Source organism: Tursiops truncatus, chromosome X (genome assembly GCF_011762595.2).
Source record: "Tursiops truncatus isolate mTurTru1 chromosome X, mTurTru1.mat.Y, whole genome shotgun sequence".
Lineage (NCBI taxonomy): Eukaryota > Metazoa > Chordata > Mammalia > Artiodactyla > Delphinidae > Tursiops > Tursiops truncatus.
The window spans coordinates 93,630,764-93,653,764 of record NC_047055.1 but is presented as its reverse complement, the minus strand read 5'-3'; the positions used below and the strand labels follow the sequence as shown (position 1 = coordinate 93,653,764).

Genomic DNA, 23,001 nt, shown 5'->3' with positions numbered 1-23,001 from the left:
GCTCTTTTTTTATTCTTAAGTACTCACATACCAACTGTTGATATGATTAATACCAATCTCCTTTAAAATTTAACTGAGCACCAAAGAGACACTTCTCTAAGGAAAATAGACAAATGGCCAAAAGCACATGAAAAGACGTTCAACATCACTAGTCATCAGAGAAATACAAACAAAAAACACAGCGAAGTGCCGCTTCACACCTACCTACCAGGAACGGCCAGAATCAAAATGTCAGACGATAACAAGTGCTGGCATGGAGCAATTAGAACCCTCTGACATTGCTGGTGGGAATGTAAAATAGTAGAGCCATTCTGGAAAACAGTCTGGCAGTTCCTCAAATGATTATTAAATATACAGTTACCGTATGACCCAACCATTCCACTCCTAGGTATATACCCAAGAGAAATGAAAACACATGTCCACAGAGAAACTTGTATATGAATGTTTATAGCAACATTATTCATAATAGCCAAAAACTGGAAACAACCTACAAGTCCATTAACTGATGAATGGATAAACAAAATGTAGCAGATCCATACAATTCAGCTATAAAAATGAAATACTGATACAAGTACAACGTGGATGACCCTTGAAAACATCATGCTAAATGACAGAAGCCAATCACAAAAGACCATATATTATGATTCCATTTACATGAAATGTTCAGAATAGGCATATTTATAGAGACAGCAGAGGTTGCTTAGGGCTGGGGGGTGCTTGGGGTGATAAAGGGTAATGATTTTCTTTTTGAGGTGACGAAAGTGTTCTAAAATTGACTGCTAATGGTTGCACATATCTGTGAATATACTAAAAACCACTGAATTGTACACTTTATTATTACTATTTTTTTTTTGGCCGCACCGCACAGCGTGCGGGATCTTCGTTCCCTGACCAGGGATTGAACCTGTGCCCCCTGCGGTGGAAGCGCGGAGTCCTAACCACTGGACCGCCAAGGAATTCCCAGAATTGTACACTTTAAATGGATAGATTGTATGGTATGTGAATTATATCTCAAAATTGCTTTTAAAAAAAGCTCAAGGAGGAGAGAGATATTTTTTCTTTTTCTTAGCTAAAACATTATCCAGACTGCTTTACCATTAGTTAGAGTTCTATAAACCGCGTATTTATACACTCATCTAAACACTTTATATGTCTGGCGTGGCTAAAGATCATTATCTATTAAGAACCTCTAATGAGTCTAGTTAAATAATCATTAGGTTGAGAACACAAGTGTCAAAACGTGAATAATCCTCTAATTCTCCAGCTGATGGACTTTATCCCTGACAAAAACACATCTCTGTATCTACATTCACAAAACAAAAATACCAAAACTTTATGTATAAAGTTCAACATGAGACTTTATTCAGAATGCGACTTACTGGAACAGCCAATTCAAAAAACTAATAGGAAAATACTATACCATGAATTAATGAAAGATAAATACAATACGGCTCAATATCAAAACCAAGAGTTTTGGATTTTGCTTGATATTATTTTAACGACATACAGCTCAGTAGTATCAAACAGGTAATTTAAATACCCATGGTATAATTAGGGATTTAAAGCTAGATTTGAAAAATTGAATACTTGGATTTTATATACCTCAGTAATACTTAACTCTTCACTGAAAGTCTGAATACCTTTAGGAAAAGATTACCTCAAATTAACGAATTACTGAAAAGAAACCTTAGGCTTCTCAGAAATACTACCATGCTTCTTCATTTTGGCCAAAATAGATTCATTAGACTTGGTGCCCAAATTTGCAAAACAATGAAATGAATTGTAAACTTTCTGGTAAATAAGCTTGGAATAAGCCTGTTTATTAATATTTATAATAAAAACTATCCTTTGATGACAACATGAATAAAATAACTTTTTCCCCCATAAAGAAAATTCAATATATGGTACAAAATATCCTCCCCCTTTGATCAATGCTATATAAAAGGATGATACCAGCTTACTCCTAGAGACAAAAGATCTGTGGCTAGAAATGTGTCTTCTTTTAACTTTCAAAAAATATATTATTCTAGAATTTTAAATTCTCAACTTCTTCAAACCTCTTTTTTCCTTTCACTTTAGCAATTTTCACATAAGCTTTCTTTCTAATGATAAGGGAACCTAGTGAAACTGAGGATAGCAAATGCACTGGGCTAAAATTGAGGGGAGATGTCAGAAAATCATATGCAGAAACACACTGTGTTGTAGATTTCTTTCTAAAGGGAAATTTTATGGAATATGCAAACCCCAATAGACCTGCAAATGTAAAGTTACTATAAAAATATTTCAACTTAGCTTGTCAGGGTGCAAAAAATAAACTATGGTGGATAAATAAATGCTCTCATTATTTTAAGATTTTATTCATTTTATTATAATTACTCTACCCTTTCCAATACGAAATCTATTCTCCTCATTTTGTGTCTCATCTGTTAACACCATATCATCCTCCCCAAGTTATGAGCTCAATAGGCTAACACAAGATCCCTACTGATGTTTCTCCTCCTTAACGTTTCTTGAACATAGCTTAAAACTTTTGTGGGGGGTAGGGGGTGCATGTTTTAGAATCTTTGGTACACTTCGCTACAGGTCACTCCTTTGAATTCAAAAGAATGACTCAACCAACAGTCAAAAGACCATGAGCTTCCTGAGGGCAAGGACTATGCCTTATTCAAGTCTCCATCCACTATGCCTTATGCCCTGTGTGCAATAAAGGGTTGGAGAATGAACAGATGAATAAACGAAGGGACAGATAAGTGCTATCATCAGCTCTGGGGCCTTGAAAAAGCCATTTAACTTCGAGGAACCTTATTTCCTCATCTGTAAAATAAGAAAAGACTGACTCTGCCATTCTCAAAGGGTTGTCAAGAAATCAATAGGCAAATTTAGGGAATACTTTGCAAACTCTAAGGAAGCATACGAATGTAAGCTAACCATTTCCCCCTTTAGGTCCAGTCTCATATTTAATGTCTTCTAGCGTAACGACATCTCCAGATATGGCCTACTCTTTTTTCTGATTAGGTTTCCATAAACAAATACTAAGTTTCTACAGATATATACTATACAGTATCATACAGAAATAATGATTACTCACATAAGTAATGTATCCCAAAACATATCAGCAGATATAAGTTAGAGCTAAAATTAGAAATTATGCCTATTACAAGCTAACATTCCAAAAAAGTTATTTTATATAAAATAAAGTCAAAAGTTTAACTCACCGCACATTTTTCCACTTTGCCAGCATTATTAGCCCATTTTACTAAAGCTAATAATCGAACAAAGAGTTGGCGTGTCCGGCTAGCAAACTGCACTATTTCTATTTTCCTTTAAAATAAAACAAAACAACTCTTAATGAACCAACACATTTGAAGGAGTATTTCACAATTTATTTTATCTGAGCTAAAATATGAATCAGTCTTTGTTTACAACCATTACAATGAAATGAACCACCTAAAATATTTATTTAAATATGAATTATTGTCACATTTTGTATACCACCTGCATATACTTCATTTTCTACCTCAGAGTAACATCTCCAATAGAATGCTTAAGCAATGAATCACATTTTCAAATTAATTTTATACTGCAATAAAAGTTGTTTACTAAAATATACTAAATTCACAAATATAAAATTATTATATAGAAGTTAACTGGGTCACAAAGGGGACCAAATTATGGTTTGAAGTTGAAATTATGAATTAGTAACCTTTCTGGTAAGAGAAAGGAAGTGAAATAGCTCTTTACCAAAACCTGAAACTGTATTATTTCTACAAAGGCAAGGGCCCATTTCCCATCTTGCAAGAGCATGATTTATAAAATTGAATAAAGAGCTTAACTATGCAACTCCTGACCAAACTAATTTCAATAACAAAGTACTAAAAATAAAAGCTAAAAGGTCTGTCCATATCTATTTTTATACTATACCCACTACAATGCTTTTTCTCCCCATACTCATCAGTATTTTTATCATCTCCTCATAAAGGCTTAAAAGCTTTACTAAAAGCTTTACATTGTCAATCAGCGTGTTAGCTAGACCTCTCAACTTCATGTCGGCTACAAAACTGATAATCATACCTTTCATGGTTTACCTTATGACACACACAAAAATATTCGACAGGCCAGGACTGATGACAGGCCCCAGCAAGACACCAACCTCCCTCCAAGTGGACTCTGACATATTAATCTTGTTACAGCTGTTCACTGACCTGTGGATCCGACCCACACCTCTGTATCTCACCAACAGCAATACCATGATGCAATGCGCCAAAATGAAAGTTTCTGCTGAAGCATAATCCTAACTGAAGACCACAGAGTCTAGATCCTATTGAGAGCATACATACCCCACAAACAACCTGAAAGACTTCCTTAAGGTTCAGCCTGCAATATGATTATTGGTGGTAGAAAGAGAAGAATCAAGGACACTGATACAATTATGACTCTTTGCCAGGGTCTGTGAAGGATCCTTAGAGATAAAACAAGCAGAGAGCATCACAGGCAAGACTGGAACACAGCAGAAATGTTAAATGTACACTAAGATCTGGCAGTCACCTCAGTGCTAGGAGCCTCAGTGCTGTCATTCTAACTCAGCAACGGCTTACAGAGGATGTGAGGTCTCTTCTCTCACAGAGTAAACATATTTGTATATTACTAATTCTGTTGCCAGAGGAGCTCCTCTACTGGAAAGGAGACATCCCCCTTTGTAAACTATTTTAATACGGTTTTTTCTTGACACCACGCTGTCCCAAGTGATAGGCAGCATGAGTTGGTTTTCCAAGGCCCAGTTTCCCTTCCTACCCCAGAGTGGACAGAACAAACCCTGATTTTCTTTTTTTTTTTTCTTCCCCAAATGAATGCATTGTGGGTATTTTATTTACTTTTGGCTGGTGTCAAATATATTTTTTTAACATCTTTATTGGAGTATAATTGCTTTACAATGGTGTGTTACTTTCTGCTTTATAACAAAGCGAACCAGCTATATATACACATATATCCCCATATCTCTTCCCTCTTGCGTCTCCCACCCTCCCTATCCCATCCCTCTAGGTGGTCACAAAGCACCGAGCTGATCTCCCTGGCTGCTTCCCACTAGCTATCTATTTTACATTTGGTAGTGTATATATGTCCATGCCACTCTCTCACTTCGTCCCAGCTTAACCTTCCCCCTCCCCTTGGCCTCAAGTCCATTCTCTAAGTCTGCGTCTTTACTCCTGTCCTGCCCCTAGGTCCTTCAGAACCTTTTTTTTTTTTTTTTTAGATTCCATATATATGTGTTAGCATACGGTATTTGTTTTTCTCTTTCTTACTTCACTCTGTATGACAGACTCTAGGTCCATCCACCTCACTACAAATAACTCAATTTCGTTTCTTTTCATGGCTGAGTAATATTCCATTGTATATATGTACCACATCTTGTTTATCTATTCATCTGTTGACGGACACTTAGGTTGCTTCCGTGTCCTGGCTATTGTAAATAGAGCTGCAATGAACATTGTGGTACATGACTCTTTTTGAATGATGGTTTTCTCAGGGTATATGCCCAGTAGTGGGATTGCTGGGTCGTATGGTAGTTCTATTTTTAGTTTTTTAAGGAACCTCCATACTGTTCTCCATAGTGGTTGTATCAATTTACATTCCCAACAACAGTGCAAGAGGGTTCCCTTTTCTCCACACCCTCTCCAGCATTTATTGTTTTTAGATTTTTTGATGATGGCCATTCTGACTGGTGTGAGGTGATACCTCATTGTAGTTCTGATTTGCATTTCTCTAATGATTTAATGATGTTGAGCATTCTTTCATGTGTTTGTTGGCAATCTGTATATTTTCTTTGGAGAAATGTCTATTTAGGTCTTCTGCCCATTTTTTGATTGGGTTGTTTGTTTTTTGATATTGAGCTGCATGAGCTGCTTGTAAATTTTGGAGATTAATCCTTTGCCAGCCGCTTCATTTGCAAATATTTTCTCCCATTCTGAGGGTTGTCTTTTCGTCTTGTTTATGGTTTCCTTTGCTGTGCAAAAGCTTTTAAGTTTCATTAGGTCCCATCTGTTTATTTTTGTTCAAATCCTGATTTTCATTTCCTTCCTTAAAAACGGACCAGCCAAACCATAATACAGGTATGCTTCAATTGTCTCTTCCACTTCTATCTTTTCGATCTATGTCTAACTCTCTCAGAAAGGTCACTGGGGGTAGGGAGTGGAGCGTAGTCACTAATAAATGCTCAAGTCCGCCCTAGTGACTTGGTATTTAATAAAAAGATCAACCAAGGAGCATAAGTAGTTCCAAATATAGAGTCACGTAGCCTATACTGTAGCCACAGTTTAAATCTCCCTCACCTAATTTCTTTGAAAGCTTAATTTATCTTGTTCCTTTGGACTATGGAAACATACTAGCATTTAGAAATGTCTTAAGCCCCAAACTCCAACTGAATCAAAATTCTCTTAACTATAAAACAGCAATAGCAGTAGACAAATGTCCACTCTCTATAGATCTCTAATAGCATCACTGCAGCAAATGATAAATTAGCAGCAAACTTTCTAAAGTCAGTCTCTTCCTCAGCTTTCTCCATTTAGTTCTGATTTTCTACATCTTCCTACCCCCTCAGGCACTTGACCTGGTCAGTGATTCAATAAAGATTTCTAGAAGAGAAGGTCCAGAGCTGGCCTCATACCAAGAATTGTCAAGGATGAGGAAATTGTATTTCCCAGGGCTCCTTAAACAAATGGTGTGAAGTCACCCTAGGCTCTCTGCGCCTATGTTCCTGGTCCACAGCTCTACCACCCATACCTACACATACCTCCCCGCCCCGCCACTTTCTCTCTCACTCACACACACACATACTCATAGATATATCAACACAGACACAGATTTAAGGTTTTTTTCATACTCACCTTTCCACATCAGATTTCCTTGGCAGTCTAAGAAGAAAAAAAAAAGAAACTGACTAAATACATGCACACCTTCATTAAAATATGATAATGGTCTTTACTTTGACTTATTAAATACCTTAGTATTTCAGAAAAACTGGATGAATAGACACTACAGGCTTGTGTGGCTCCCTACTCTTTTTTATTTTATGAGTTTCCGGCAATATAGCTACAAAGGAAAAACTAACAAAGGAACATTTCTCTCCATTCAAAGTGCTTCAAAAGATACTGCATGAACCTCAAACATTTAAAAAGACCAAGTCTTACCTTAGCACACTACATCATAGAGAGTCAGAGAAAATATTCTTTTAAGACCAAAATGATCACGGTTGCAAGGTACTACTTAGTTGCCAGCCTCCCCATATTCAATGGAACCTTGCTTCCAAGCACTAATCCCTCCATGTTTTGTTATGGTGGGCAAAACTAGAAGCTAGGCACACAAAAGGGCCAGCGTCAGCCAAGGGATGTACAGTAATTATGATGTTGCTTGGTTAGATGCAAATGATTACTTTTAAACAACTCCAGTGAGGTTTTGATCTCTTTTTTGCTAGTTGTCCAGTACAAAAGCCAGCAACCAATGTCACCCTTTTCCCTGAAATTATACCATTTAACACTCTCACATCCACCGATGCTTAGAAACATCCTGATTTGCTTCCTGAATCACCACATTCTGTAAACCTCTATCCTATGGTCCAAGATTCAACAGCCTGAACTCTAAAGCCTCCCCTACATCTGATAGGCTCTTGAAGAAAACACACTGAACCGCTTAGACCCTCTTCCCCCCGACACGCCACAAGTGCAGAAAAACGAAAACCACCGCCAGAGATTCGAGGTACAAGGAAGGGAAACTATTAAAATGAGCTCTGACTTAGAGTTACCTACAATTCTCCGGGTAGACAATGGGATGGAAGCTCAAGTTATGATCCAAGTGATACAAGAAACTAGATAGGAGCTAGAAGGGCCAGCAGATCAGAGGATGAAGCAAAAATTAAGGCCTTATTATAAGACTGCAAGTAAAAGCAGCTACTGGGAAGTTCCTATACCTGTGAAAGATCCGGAAAACACTCCTTGAGAAGACTCCCCTGTCCTCAAGAGAGGGAGAGAATGAGAACCATGGATACTTGTATGTGAGAGAGGGAGAAAAACAGAAGAGTAGAGCCTTTGGGGGTAGAAAGAATAGGAATCATTGTTCTAGCCGCCGCCCCCCCCCCCCCCCCCCCCCCCCCGAGACCCTAAAAGGATCATCTCTTGCCAGAGGTGGTGTCATTTCAGGGACAAAGGACAGGCTTTGCTGCCTACATCCCTCCCCCCCCCAATTCCTCCTAATCTATTTAAAATTCCTTTATGGATGACAAATCCACCACTTGGGGCAAAAACCAACCCTAAAGGGCGAATCTTTGGAGGAAGTCACAGAAACCTTGTTTACACCAAAGCGTTTTAAGACAAGTTTACATGACTGAGATCCTAGCATTTTCTGATTTTAATTAAAAGAGGTTTTTAAAAGGAAGAACCTACGTCTCTAAAAAATCACAGCAGAATGTAAACTCTAAAATGAAAGCATGTATTACATGAGTCGGGGGAGGAAATGAACAAGCAAAAGGAAAAAAAATAGAAATCTGGGGCCAAAAACAAACCACCTTTTTTACTTTCAATAGTCCACAGACAAGCATCAAATGTGGCAGAAATAAGACTCAAAGTATACCTTGAACACTGGTTTTATATTAATACATTAATCCTGGCAGTTTTTACCTGGAACAAGGAAAAATACATGATTTAGGAACTTCCAAGGTATATTCCTAAACCAATTTTGGTTACCACAAATCAAAAGAGAAAAAAGTTATTTTATATACCTATGTATCAAGAGCAACAGTGAATTTTCCCCTTAAATTCCCCAGGTCTACAATGACAGGTGCCCTGACTTAGAACAGTTATTGTTCTAAGCCCTGGGGGAGGTAGCAAACAACTCAAAATCCCTGTCCTCATAGAACTTCCAGTGAGGAGGAGACAGACGACAAACAGTAAGTGCTGCAGAAAAACAAAGCAGTGAGTAAGAAGGATAGGTTGAAGGGGCAGAGTACTTCTCATGGGTGATCACCAAAAAGTCTTTCTGATAAGTTACATCTGAACAAAGACCTAAAGGAAACGTGAAAGCAAGCCACACAGATTTCTGCGAGAAGAGCAAAGGCTCGCAGGTGGAGTGTGCCTGACCCTATCAAGAAAGATCAATAAGAATAGCGTGACTGAAACAGAAGAAGCAAGGAGAGTATTAGAAATGAAGTTAAAGAGGTAAGGGAGAGAAGACACATCATGTAGGATATTAAAGGTAGACCACAGTCTTGGTTTGCTCAAGATAGTCCCGGTTTATGCCTGTCGTTCTGCCATTGCTATTAATAGCACCACCTTTCATGCTCAAAAGTGTCCTGACTTGGACCATAAATTTTATGGTCACTCTCTATATAGGTGACTATAAAAAGTTTTTACTCTAAGTGAGATGGGGAACCACGGGAAAGTTGTGAGCAAATAAGTTTTAAAAGGATCATCCTGGGGCTTCCCTGATGGCGCAGGGGTTGAGAGTCCGGCTGCCGATGCAGGGGACGCGGGTTCGTGCCCCGGTCCGGGAAGATCCCACATGCCGCGGAGCGGCTGGGCCCGTGAGCCATGGCCGCTGAGCCTGCGCGTCCGGAGCCTGTGCTCCGCAACGCGAGAGGCCACAACAGTGAGAGGCCCGCGTACCGCAAAAAACAAAAAAAAAGGATCATCCTGGCTATTTTATGGAGGAAAAACCGTAGAGGGGCAAGGGTAGCAGCAGAGGCCCCAGTTAGCAGACTACTGCAGTAACACGAGCAAAGGATTAACACTTGATGGAAACGTTGAAAAGTGGTCAGATTCTGAAGTCAGAGATGACAAGACTTGCTAATGTACTGAGTGTGGGATTGGAAGAAAGAGGAGCCAAGAATTACTCCAAAATTTCTGGCCTAAAAGCATCAAAAGGAAGAATGGAGGTACTATTTAGTGAGATAGGAAAGTTTTGGGGGCATCGAATGGAATCAGCAGTTTGGTTCTGGACTTGGTCCAGAACTTGCCCATTAGGTACTTAAGCGTAGGCACCTGGATACAGAGTCTGCAGCTCAGTGGAGGCGCCTGTGCTGGAGAAATAAGTATGGGAATCATCAACCTATAAAGGGTGCAGGATGAAGTATAAAACTATATACTTATTCTACAGCAATAAAATGTTTCTTTTCGGGCTTCCCTGGTGGCGCAGTGGTTGAGAGTCCGCCTGCCGATGCAGGGGACACGGGTTCGTGCCCGGTCCGGGAAGATCCCACATGCCGCGGAGTGGCTGGGCCCGTGAGCCATGGCTGGCCACTGAGCCTGCGCGTCTGGAGCCTGTGCTCCGCAACGGGAGAGGCCACAGCAGCGAGAGGCCCGCGTACAGCAAAAAAAAAAAAAAAAAGTTTCTTTTCATAACTAAGTCCTGAAACAGTAACAACAACACAATTCAAAGAAGTGCTACAAATGCCCTATGGAGAAACAAATTATACAAATTACACAAACACTGACGGCGGCAGTTTTCAACAGTTTCCCATAGCTCTACATAGGACGGGTACATGATATCTTCTCATGGATACTCAAATTCTTATGAAATCCAACAACTAATGGTGCAGAGAAGTATATTACCACAATAATCCCTCATGACAGCTATTTAAGTTTCTCATTACACGGGCGCGGGGGGGGAGGCTTCTTTCTGTAAAGTACAGTGTATCAAAATTCTCAGAATGATGTTTTACAGGAATAAGTGGAGCCTATTCTAATTCTTTAAGTCATCTGCAAAAAAAAAATATTTTAACAGTCTCTAGCAACAAAGTACTGTGACACTGCACAGCCTAATACCTACATACTCGTGTATTTCAACTGAATACACTGATCTGGAGCCTACCAATAGATAAAAGATAAAAACGAATCTAGATGAAAACTAGTAACTCTTACTTTTTCTGAACATGAATTTAAAAGTGTAAAACAGCAATTCAAGTATATATACCCCTAAATTTTAGTTTCTTCACACACGTGAAAATCTTTACAGTGTATTCCGATCCTATTCTGAAGAGATTAACACCCTAATCATGTCGCAAGGCATTTCACCCGGTAACTTGGTGATTTACAAACTCCGTTCATACCCCAAGAGACAATAACAGCAGGCTAGTTACAAAACAATCTTACACTAAATGCGTGAAGACTTCAGTCCCAAACGTTCCAGAAAAACAAACAAACTTGGAATCCAAAATTTCACATTATTTTATACACAATACATCTCCTGAGTTCAAACTTTGTCAGGAGTAATTACAACCCACATTTAAAATGTACCGTAAGAAGCTGTAAAACAATTTCTCACCTTTGGGTTTTTTGGGGGGTTTTTTTTGTAACTCGAATAGTATGTATTCCTAAACCGTAATCTTGGGGTCTGGGCTAGAAAGCTTCCAACCAAGAAATCAATAGGGTTCAGCTGGCAAATCGAGCAAAAATTCCAAGGACTGGCTTTTCAGGGAGTCTAACAACGTGCATAATTCACAAGTCTCGGCTGCTTCATCTCCAGAAAGACCCCAAACGCAAAGCTTCTCCTCCACCTCCGCTGGGCCCCAAGAGTTCAAAAATTCTAGACTAAGCAGTCCAGCAAAGAGGAGAAAGCAGCAGCCTTTTGGGGAGAAGGAGGTGCGAACCTCTCAGCCGGCTGGGCGGGAAGGGGGGGCTGGGGAGCAGGCGTGGATTTCGCGGCACTTACAGATCAGTCAGCACCATGAGCTCCGAGTAGGCCCGGTGCAGCAGAAATTCGATGAGGGTGCTTAGCCGGTAGCCAGGGCTAGCCGCCGCCGCAGCGGCCGCCGCCACGGCGGCTCCCGGAGGAGGAGGCGCCGGGGCTGACGCGGGGCCGCTGCTGCCCCCTCCGCCGCCTCCGGGCGGGACCAGCTGGTTCTCCAGCTGCACTGGGGCCATCGCGGCGCAGAACCGGGCTTGGCGCAGCGGCACAAGATGCGGACCTCGAGTCTCCCTCCCGGGCGCTCGGTCACCGCGCCGATGTGGGCGCGGGCGGAGTCGCCGCCGCCGCCGCCGCCGCCGCCGCCGCCGCCGCCGCCGCCGCTTACTACCGCCAGGCCGCCTCTGAACAGGAAGCCGTGCGCCGGCCGCGGAGGCCCGCCCCCATGTAGCGACAAGCCCGCCGGCTCCAGGGACTGGAGTAAGGGGCGGGGGGGGAGGGGGCAGGGGGGAGGAGGGAGGGCGGGGAAGCGGGGCGGGCGCCGCAGAAAAGCTGCGCTCCCGCAACCGATCAGATGCAGCTCCGCCAGGCAGCCGCAGCATCCATGTTGTTGACTGCCCAAAGCGGAAGTTGTTAGGCAGTACTGAAAGGGAGCCAAAGGGGAACTTCCGACAGCAACCTGTGCCTTTTCTCCCTGCTGTTGGGCGCGCGGACGCTGGGGGGCGCGTGGGAGTGGGGCGGGGCCGGCGCGCTGGCGGGAAAAGCGGAAGCGGGGGCCGGGCGCCCCCGGAAGTGGATGTGAGGGCGGGGCCGGTGCGAACGTCAGCAGTTGCCGCGCCCTTGCCCTCTCCGCCCTCTGGGATTTAAAAGCCTCCAATTTGCGCTGAGGTGTCGATCAACGCTCCCCAGGTGGGTGCAACACGATCGGGAGGCCACCCCATCCCAGATGTTTGTGACTTGTGGTTCTGGACTCGCAAATTGTTGCGGCTGCGTGCTTCTGACTTCTCAGATCTTTGCCCCGCCCACAGTCTGCCCATGCGCCTTTCGTGGGATAGAAGACGTTTCCGTCATTTTTTTTTTTAAACTGTGGGAAAAGATTCGAGAAAATCTGATTAGGGGTAGGAGCAGGGCCACTGGCAGAATAACCTCACTTTAACGGAGTTGAGTATATGCTGAGTTCTTTACCGACCCCCAAATCCTGGCAGTTCTACCACGGAAACAGCCCTTAAATCCTCTACCGCTGATTCTCCCACTTGGTTCTTGTCCCTGCCCTTGAAGTAGCCGCCCTGCCTTCCAAGGACTTTCAGTTCATCTTCTGTGCCCTACTGCCACTTTTTCTCCCCTCATAATTCACGTTTAATAATTTTGCTTCCTGCGTTAAAGCGGCGATTCTCAACCTTGCCTGCACGTTGGAATCTTGGGCGGTGGAGGGGTGGGTGGCTTTAAAAAATATTTATGCCACCCCCACCCCCAATACATTCGACTTTAATTGGTCTGGGCTTCAGGATTTTTAAAAGCTTCCTAAGTGATTTTAATGTGCAACCGTTTAAAAGCGTCAATTGCTGCGACCCTTTTCAAACATCTATTTGCAGATTCTTATCTGTAACTCTTAGGTGTAAGAGATGCACATGCTGTTCCCTAAGGTTAAAATACTCTCATTCTTGTCCACTTGTGTAATTCTTAGTCGTTCTTGAAGACCATTCACCTGTCTTTTGAGGGTGTAACTTTTGGAGTGTAATTAATCACTTGCTCCCTCTTTTGTGATCCTAAAGCACATTTACACAAACAATACCATCATAGTACTCAGCAAAAGACATTAGATTACTTACACTCCCACCCCCACACACACAGGTACAGTTGCTGGAGGGCAGATAACCTCCCTAAGATTCATCCCTATGCTGCTACCTCAGGAAACAAACACATTGTTTCTAAGTTAGTTAGAATGTTACCTCTTTTTTTGCAGTTGTTTTGATTTGTTTTACTGAAGGTTCTTTTTCCTCTTCTGAAAACTATTGACTTCACTTAAAACGCCGTGATGGTCACATACACACAAGATGTACAAGATGGTCCTTAAGGTCTTTTCTAATACTCACATTCTGATTCTGTGTGATGTTGATGGGATTTTAACTCTGCCTTATTGCATTTATTAAACACAGTTATACACCATGCCTCTTGGTATTCATTCTATTTGGCAGTAAGATTCTACCTAGAGAAATTACAACCAATTTGCAAATAAAAAAAAGTAATGGGTGGATGGGGGTTGTTTTAGAAAAGAGGAATTTTCACCGGCATCCATCGGGTTAGATATTAATGAAATTTCTGTGAGTCTGAATACGTATCTTTAAAAATTGAAAAGTACTGGTTATTAAAAACGATATTCTAATGGAAAATAGGGTGAAAATACAAGAATAGAACTGTGAGACTTGATGTGCTTGAATTGTTGGAGATCGGGAGGTAATTTAAATGAAAACTGAAAGTTATAGCGCACCTCCCAACCTGATAGTACAGACAATTAAGCAAATATAGGAACTGCTAATCGAAAAAATGAATAAGGAAGGAGAGGAAATGTTAGCATGTTTGGCTGAGTTTCTAAAGGAATGGCTCATACCCAAACTTTTGGAAATAGTGTAATTTATCATTTTAAAGCCTACAGTACAATGTTTGGCACTGTAGCATAAATACCTAATTTTTCATTCCCACTCTTCAATTGTTGCTCTATTTGGTCATCACCAGATTCTATCACACCTGAGATAATTTCAGAACTAGCAGCATATTTCCTCAGCTCCTAAATCAACCTAACACTTTAGATCTTTCATGAAGTCAATCTGATTTTAATGAGGAACAATTTGACTGCAAAATATGGGGGAAAAAGAACATTTCCTTATAAGCCCTTTTGATGGAACATTGAAAATTTGATACATATACAGTTGACCCTTGAACAACTTGGGGGTTAGGGACACAGACCCTCCTTGCTGTCAAAAATCCATGTATAATTTATAGTTGGCCCTCCCTAACTGGAATTTCTCCTTATCTGCTGTTCTGCGATTTTCAACCAACCTCGGATCATGTAGTAACATTTACTGAAAAAAAAAAATCTGCATATAAGTGGACCCATGCACTTCAAACCCATGTTGTTCAAGGGTCAAATGTAGTTTCCTTTTGAAACATACAGCTGCCCCTCAGACACAAAAGTCTGGGAAAGGAAATGAAAAGTATTTTTTCTTTCTTTTTTTTATGATATTACAATCAATTCCTCCAAAATGGAGAGCAAAAGCAGTAACTGCTTTCATTTAAGAGATGCTCCTTTCATAGTGAAGTTGAGGGAAGGAACTCACTGTGAGTATGGTCTGACCAACCTAGAAAAAATGAGAACACTTGGATGGCTTTGCATATAGAAGAAAACCCAAACTTCTTAGTGTGGTCTCTAAAGCCATTAACACAGTGGTCCTTGCCTGCTTCTCCACCTCCATCTCCTGCCACTCTTTCCTTCATTCACTTCACTGTAACTTCACTGGATCAAGTACATGCCATTCCCTAAGGTGTTAGGGCTTGTCTACTGTTCCAGATACCTGAAACACTGGTATCCCAGCTCTTCACGTGGCTGGCTTCTCATCCTTCCAGTATCAGCTTAAATGAGAAAATCCTCAGAGAGGCCTCTCCTGACTCTATGATACTAGGCAGGTACAAGGAAGTTCATCGCAACGTTGTTTGTAGAAACAAAAAAATAAGAAGAATCTCAACTGTCTCTCAGTAGGAGAATGGATACATAAATTACTGTATTTCTACATACCTCTGTAATTGAATAAATTAGACCTACATGTACCAACATGGAGACACCTCAAAAACAATATGGAATGAAAAAAACCCCATCTTTTTGATACCATTCCTATTTTTAAAGCACACAAAATACTCTATAATTTAATATATCGTAGACAAAGTAAAAAATGTAAATGAGGATAATAGACACCACCTTCAGGATAGTAGTTACTTCTAAGGAATGGTTAGGGATGAGGTGATGCTTTTTATTGGTTATTAGCTATTAGTTATATCTAATGGGTTTCTTGAAGAACAACCTGAAGGAAATGTGACAATATTAATATATGTTAAATCTGGGGATAGAGATATGATTGTTAATATATTCTGCACTTTTCAATACTTTTGAAATATTTCATAATTTTTAAATTTTTAAATTTTCTATTAGTATTATTTACACAAGCTGCCATAACGAATACCCCACCAAATCTCAGTAACTTAGCACAGAAAGGGTTCATTTCTTGTGCTCACAAAGTTCAGTAAAGATGTACCTGATGGAGAGGCTCTCCTGTAAGTAATAACCTACAGATACAGTCTCTTTTCATCTTGGGAAGCCATCGCTCTAACCTGGAGATTTTTTTTTTTTTATATATCCACCCACATTCCATCAGCCAGAATTAGCCACATGGCTTGTTTAAAAGGCCAGGGAGCTGGGAAGTATAGTCTTCCTGTGTGCCTAGGAAGAAAATGAAATGGTTTGGTGAACAAATAACATTGTTTTTACCACAATATTAAGGTAGTCTTTTTTTCTTAGAGCACAACATCTGAAATCAGACCACTTAGAAAAAGATCCTAGCTCAACCACTTATGATCTTAATGCTTTCCAGGAAGTTACTTCATTTCTCTGGGTTTCTCAGTTTGCTCATCTGTAATAATAGTATTTACCTCAAAGGATGATTATGAAAACTAAATGATGTTTATTCTTTCTTTAATTTTACTGAAATATAGTTGATTTACAATGTTGTGTTCAATTTCTGCCATACAACAAAGTGACTCAGTTATACACACATATATTCTTTTTTTTTTTTTTTTTTCGGTACGCGGGCCTCTCACTGTTGTGGTCTCTCCCGTTGCGGAGCACAGGCTCCGGACGCGCAGGCTAAGCGGCCATGGCTCACGGGCCCAGCCGCTCCACGGCATGTGGGATCTTCCCGGACCGGGACACGAACCCGTGTCCCCTGCATCGGCAGGCAGACTCTCAACCACTGCGCCACCAGGGAAGCCCACACATATATTCTTTTTCATATTCTTTTCCATTATGGTTTATCACAGGATATTGAATATAGTTCCCTGTACTATACAGTAGGGCCTTGGTGTTTATTCATCCTATATATAATAGTTTGCATCTGCTAATCCCAAACTCCCAAACCCTCCCTCCCCCATGTCCCCCACACCACAACCACAAGTCTGTTCTCTATATATGTGAGTCTGTTTTTGTTTCATAGATATATTCATTTGTGTTTTCTTAAAACTTATTGAAAACTGACATTTTTTTGAATTTTATTTAATTTTTTTATACAGCAGGTCCTTATTAGTTATCTATTTTATACATATTAGAGTATATATGTCAATCACAGTCTCCCAATTCATCCCACCACCACCACCCGTCCCCCCCCCGGCACGTTACCCCCTTGGTGTCCATACGTTTGTTCTCTACATCTGTGTCTCTGTTTCTGCCCTGCAAACTGGTTCATCTGTACCATTTTTCTAGGTTCCACATATATGCATTAATATAGGATATTTGTTTTTCTCTTTCTGACTTACTTTACTCTGTATGACAGTCTCTAGGTCCATCCACGTCTCTACAAATGACCCAATTTCATCCTTTTTATAGCTGAGTAATATTCCATTGTATATATGAACCACATCTTCTTTATCCATTCATCTGTCGACGGCACTTAGGTTGCTTCCGTGACCTGGCTATTGTAAATAGTGCTGCAATGAACATTGGGGTGCATGTGTCTTTTTGAATTATGGTTTTCTCTGGGTGTATGCCCAGTAGTGATATTGCTGGGTCATATGGTAGTTCTATTTCTAGTTTTTTAAGGAACCTCCATACAGTTCACTATAGTGGCTGTGTCAATTTACATTCCCAACAACAGTGCAAGTGGGTTCCCTTTTCTCCACACCCTCTCCAGCATTTGTTGTTTGTAGATTTTCTGATGATGCCCATTCTAACTGGTGTGAGGTGGTACCTCATTGTAGTTTTGATTTTCATTTCTCTAATAATTAGTGATGTTGAGCAGCTTTTCATGTGCCTCTTGGCCATCTGTATGTCTTCTTTGGAGAAATGTCTATTTAGGTCTTCTGCCCATTCTTTGATTGGGTTGTTTGTTTTTTTAATATTGAGCTGCATGAGTTGTTTATATATTTTGGAGATTAATCCTTTGTTCACTGATTCATTTGCAAATATTTTCTCCCATTCTGAGGGTTGTCTTTTCTTCTTGTTTATAGCTTCCTTTGCTGTGCAAAAGCTTTTAAGTTTCATTAGGTCCCATTTGCATATTTTTGTTTTTATTTCCGTTACTGTAGGAGGTGGGTCAAAAAAGAGCTTGCTGTGATTTATGTCAAAGAGTGTTCTTCCTATGTTTTCCTCTAAGGGTTTTATAGTGTCTGGTCTTACATTTATGTCTTTAATCCATTTTGAGCTTATTTTTGTGTATGGTGTTAGGGAGTGTTCTAATTTCATTCTTTTATATGTAGCTGTCCAGATTTCCCAGCACCACTTATTGAAGTGACTGTCTTTTCTCCATTGTATATCCTTGTCTCCTTTGTCATAGTTTAGTTGACCATAGGTGTGTGTGTGTTTATCTCTGGGCTTTCTATCCTGTTCCATTGATCTATATTTCTGTTTTTCTGCCAGTACCATATTGCCTTGATTACTGTAGCTTTGTAGTATAGTCTGAAGTCAGGGAGTCTGATTTCTCTAGCTCTGTTTTTTTTCCTCAAGATTGCTTTGGCAATTTGGGGTCTTTTGTGTCTCCATACAAATTTTAAGATTTTTTTTCTAGTTCTGTAAACAATGCCATTGGTAACTTGATAGGGATTGCATTGAATCTGTAGATTGCTTTGGGTAGTATAGTCATTTTCACAATATTGATTCTTCCAATCCAAGAGCATGGTATATCTCTCCATCTGTTTGTGTCATCTTTGATTTCTTTCATCAGTGTCTTATAGTTTTCTGAGTACAGGTCTTTAAACTCCTTAGGTAGGCTTATTCCTAGGTATTTTATTCTTTTTGTTGCAGTGGTGAATGGGATTGTTTCCTTAATTTCTCCTTCTGATCTTTTGTTGTTAGTGTATAGGAATGCAAGAGATTTCTGTGCATTTATTTTGTATCCTGAATCTTTACCAAACTCATTGATTAGCTCTAGTAACTTTCTGGTGGCATCTTTAGGATTATCTATGTATAGTATCATGTCATCAGCAAACAGTGACAGTTTTACTTCTTCTTTTCAAATCTGTATTCCTTTTATTTCTTTTTCTTCTCTGATTGCTGTGGCTAGGACTTCCAAAGCTATGTTGAATAATAGTGGTGAGAGTGGACGTCCTTGTCTTGTTCTTGATCTCAGAGGAAATGGTTTCAGTTTTTCACCATTGAGAATGATGATTGCTGTGGATTTGTCATATATGGCCTTTATTATGTTGAGGTAAGTTCCCTTTATGCCCACTTTCCGGAGAGTTTTTATCAGAAATCAGTGTTCAATTTTGTCAAAAGCTTTTTCTGCATCTATTGAGATGATCATATAGCTTTTATTCTTCAATTTGTTAATATGGTGTATCACATTGATTGATCCGCATATATTGAAGAATCCTTGCATTCCTGGGATAAATCCACTTGATCATGGTGTATGATCCTTTTAATGTGTTATGGGATTCTGTTTGCTAGTATTTTGTTGAGGATTTTTGCATCTATATTCATGAGTGATATTGGTCTATAATTTTCTTTTTTTGTAATATCTTTGTCTGGTTTTGGTATCAGGGTGATGGTTGCCTCATAGAATGAATTTGGCTGTGTTCTGTCTGCTGCAAATTTTTGGAAGAGTTTGAGAAGGATGGGTGTTAGCTCTTCTCTAAATGTTTGATAGAATTCACCTGTGAAGCCATCTGATCCTGGACTTCTTTTTGCTGGAAGACTTTTAACCACAGTTTCAATTTCATTACTTGTGATTGGTCTGTTCATATTTTCTATTTCTTCCTGGTTCAATCTTGGAAAACTATACCTTTCTATGAATTTGTCCATATCTTCCAGGTTGTCCATTTTATTGGCATACAGTTGCTTGTAGTAGTCTCTTATGATGCTTTGTATTTCTGCAGTGTCTCTTGTAACTTCTTTTTCATTTCTAATTTTATTTATTTGAGTCCTCTCTTTTTCTTGATGAGTCTGGCTAAAGGTTTATCAATTTTGTTTATCTTCTCAAAGAACCAGCTTTTAGTTTTATTGATCTTTGTTATTGTTTTCTTTGTTTCTATTTCATTTATTTCTGCTCTGATCTTTATGATTTCTTTCCTTCTGCTAACTTTGGGTTTTGTTTGTTCTTCTTTCTGTAGTTCCTTTATGTGTAAGCTTAAATTGTTTATTTGAGATTTCTATTGTTTCTTGAGGTAGGCTTGTATTGCTATAAACTCCCCTCTTAGAACTGCTTTTGCTGTATCTCATAGGCTTTGGATCATCGTGTTTTTGTTGTCATTTCTCTCTAGGTAATTTCTGATTTCCTCTTTGATTTCTTCAGTGATCTCTTGGTTATTTAGTAGACTGTTGTTCAGCCTCCATGTGTTTGTGCTTTTTACGTTTTTTTCCCCTGCAATTTATTTCTAATCTCATAGCATTGTGGCCAGAAAAGATACTTGATATGATTTCACTTTTCTTAAATTTACCAAGGCTTGATTTGTGACCCAAGATGTGATCTATCCTGCAGAATGTTCCATATGCACTCGAGAAGAAAGTGTAATCTGCTGCTTTCAGATGGAATGTCCTATAAATATCAATTAAATCTATCTGGTCTATTGTGTCATTTAAAGCTTGGTTTCCTTATTAATTTTCTGTCTGGATGATCTGTCCATTGGTGTAAGTGAGGTGTTAAAGTCCCCCACTATTTTTGTGTTACTGTCGATTTCCTCTTTTACAGCTGTTAGCATTTGCCTTATGTATTGAGGTGCTCCTATGTTGGGTGCATATATATTTATAATTGTTATATTTTCTTCTTGGATTGATCCCTCGGTCATTATGTAGTGTCCTTCCTTGTCTCTTGTAACATTCTTTATTTTAAAGTCTATTTTAAAGAGTCATGTACCAAAATGTTTATTGCAGCTCTATTTACAATAGCCAGGAGACGGAAACAACCTAAGTGTCCGTCATCAGATGAATGGATAAAGAAGATGTGGCACATATATACAATGGAATATTACTCAGCCATAGAAAGAAACGAAATTGAGCTATTTGTAATGAGCTGGATGGACCTAGAGTCTGTCATACAGAGTGAAGTAAGTCAGAAAGAGAAAGACAAGTACCGTGTGCTAACACATATATATGGAATTTAAGAAAAAAAATGTCATGAAGAACCTAGGGGTAAGACAGGAATAAAGACACAGACCTACTAGAGAATGGGCTTGAGGATATGGGGAAGGGGAAGGGGAAGCTGTGACAAAGTGAGAGAGTGGCATGGACATATATACACTACCAAACGTAAAATAGCTAGCTAGTGGGAAGCAGCCGCATAGCACAGGGAGATCAGCTCGGTGCTTTGTGACCACCTAGAGGGGTGGGATAGGGAGGGTGGAAGGGAGGGAGATGCAAGAGGGAAGAGATATGGGAACATATGTATATGTATAACTGATTCACTTTGTTATAAAGCAGAAACTAACACACCATTGTAAAGCAATTATACTCCAATAAAGATGTAAAAAAAAAAGTCTATTTTATCTGATTGAGTATTGCTACTCCAGCTTCCTTTCGATTTTCACTTGCATGGAATATCTTTTTCCATCCTCTCACTTTCAGTCTGTATGTGTCTCTAGGTCTGAAGTGGGTCTCTTGTAGACAGCATATATATGGGTCTTGTTTTTGTATCCATTCAGCAAAGCTGTGTCTTTTGGTTGGAGCATTTAGTTCATTCACATTTAAGGTAATTATTGATATGTATGTTCCTATTACCGTTTTCTAAATTGTTTTCGATTTGTTTTTGTAGGTCATTTTCTTCTCCTTGTTTCTCACTTAGAGAAGTTCCTTTAGCATTTGTTGTAGAGCTCGTTTGGTGGTGCTGAATTCTCTTAGCTTTTGCTTGTCTGTAAAGCTTTTGATTTCTCCATCAAATCTGAATGAGATGCTTGATGGGTAGAGTACTCTTGGTTGTAGGTTCTTCCCTTTCATCACTTTAAATATATCATGCCACTCTCTTCTGGCTTGTAGAGTTTCTGCTGAGAAATCAGCTATTAACCTTATGGGAGTTCCCTTGTATATTATTTGTCGTTTTTCCCATTGTTGCTTTTTAATAATTTTTCTTTCTCTTTAATGTTTGTCAATTTGATTACTATGTGTCTCAGCATATTTCTCTTTGGGTTTATCCTTCCTGGGACTCTTTGGGCTTCCTGGACTTTGGTGGCTATTTCCTTTCCCACGTTAGGGAAGTCTTCGTCTATAATCTCTTCAAATATTTCCTCAGGTCCTTCCTCTCTCTCTTCTCCTTCTGGGACCCCTATAATGTGAATGTTGGTGCATTTGATGTTGTCCCAGAGGTCTCTTAGGCTGTCTTCATTTCTTTTCATTCTTTTTTCTTTATTCTGTTCTGCGGCAGTGAATTCCACCATTCTGTCTTCCAGATCACTTATCCGTTCTTCTGCCTCAGTTATTTTGCTATTGATTCCTTCTAGTGTAGTTTTCATTACAGTTATTGTATTGTTCATCTCTGTTTTTTTGTTCTTTAATTCTTCTAGATGTGTGTTCCTTAATTCTTCTAGGTCTTTGTTAAACATTTCTTGCATCTTCTCGATCTTTGCCTCCATTCTTTTTCTGAGGTCCTGGATCATCTTCACTATCATTATTTTGAATTCTTTTTCTGTAAGGGTTGCCTATCTCCAGTTCATTTAATTGTTTTTCTGGGGTTTTACCTTGTTCCTTCATCTGGTACATAGTTCTCTGGCTTTTCATTTTGTCTATATTTCTGTGAATGTGGTTTTTGTTCCACAGGTTGCGCGATTGTAGTTCTTCTTGCTTCTGCTGTCTGCCCTCTGGTAGATGAGTCTATCTAAGAGGCTTGTGCAAGCTTCCTGATGGGAGGGACTGGTGGGTAGAGCTGGGTGTTGCTCTGTTGGGCAGAGCTCAGCAAAACTTTAATCTAATTGTCTGCTATTGGGTGGGGCTGAGTTCCCTCCCTGTTGGTTGTTTGGCCTGAGTATACCCAGCACTGGAGGCTACAGGATCTTTGGTGGGGCTAATGGCGGACTCTGGGAGGGCTCATGCCAAAGAGTACTTCCCAGAACTTCTGCTGCCAGTGTCCTTGTCTCCGTGGTGAGACAGAGCCA

The 23,001-nt window shown here is 39.9% G+C and overlaps 1 protein-coding gene across 6 annotated transcripts in view; it reads right to left on the bottom strand.

Annotated features, from left to right (window-relative positions):
* MED14 (mediator complex subunit 14) overlaps positions 1–12,263 on the bottom strand; it is a 73,935-nt gene extending 61,672 nt beyond the window's left edge. For 2 of the 6 annotated variants that reach the window (XM_019943544.3, XM_019943545.3), the window contains exons 1-3: positions 11,695–12,254; positions 6,882–6,908; positions 3,216–3,321 (exon numbers count right to left, since the gene is read on the bottom strand). In XM_019943544.3, the coding sequence (XP_019799103.2) occupies positions 3,216–3,321; positions 6,882–6,908; positions 11,695–11,906 (345 nt within the window). In that variant the 5' untranslated portion in view covers positions 11,907–12,254. Of the gene's footprint in view, positions 1–3,215; positions 3,322–6,881; positions 6,909–11,307; positions 11,554–11,694 lie in introns of those variants that run through there. The other 4 variants (XM_033850068.2, XM_073798996.1, XM_019943546.3 and 1 more) reach the window with 4 other exon arrangements.
* Positions 12,264–23,001: the final 10,738 nt, after the last annotated feature.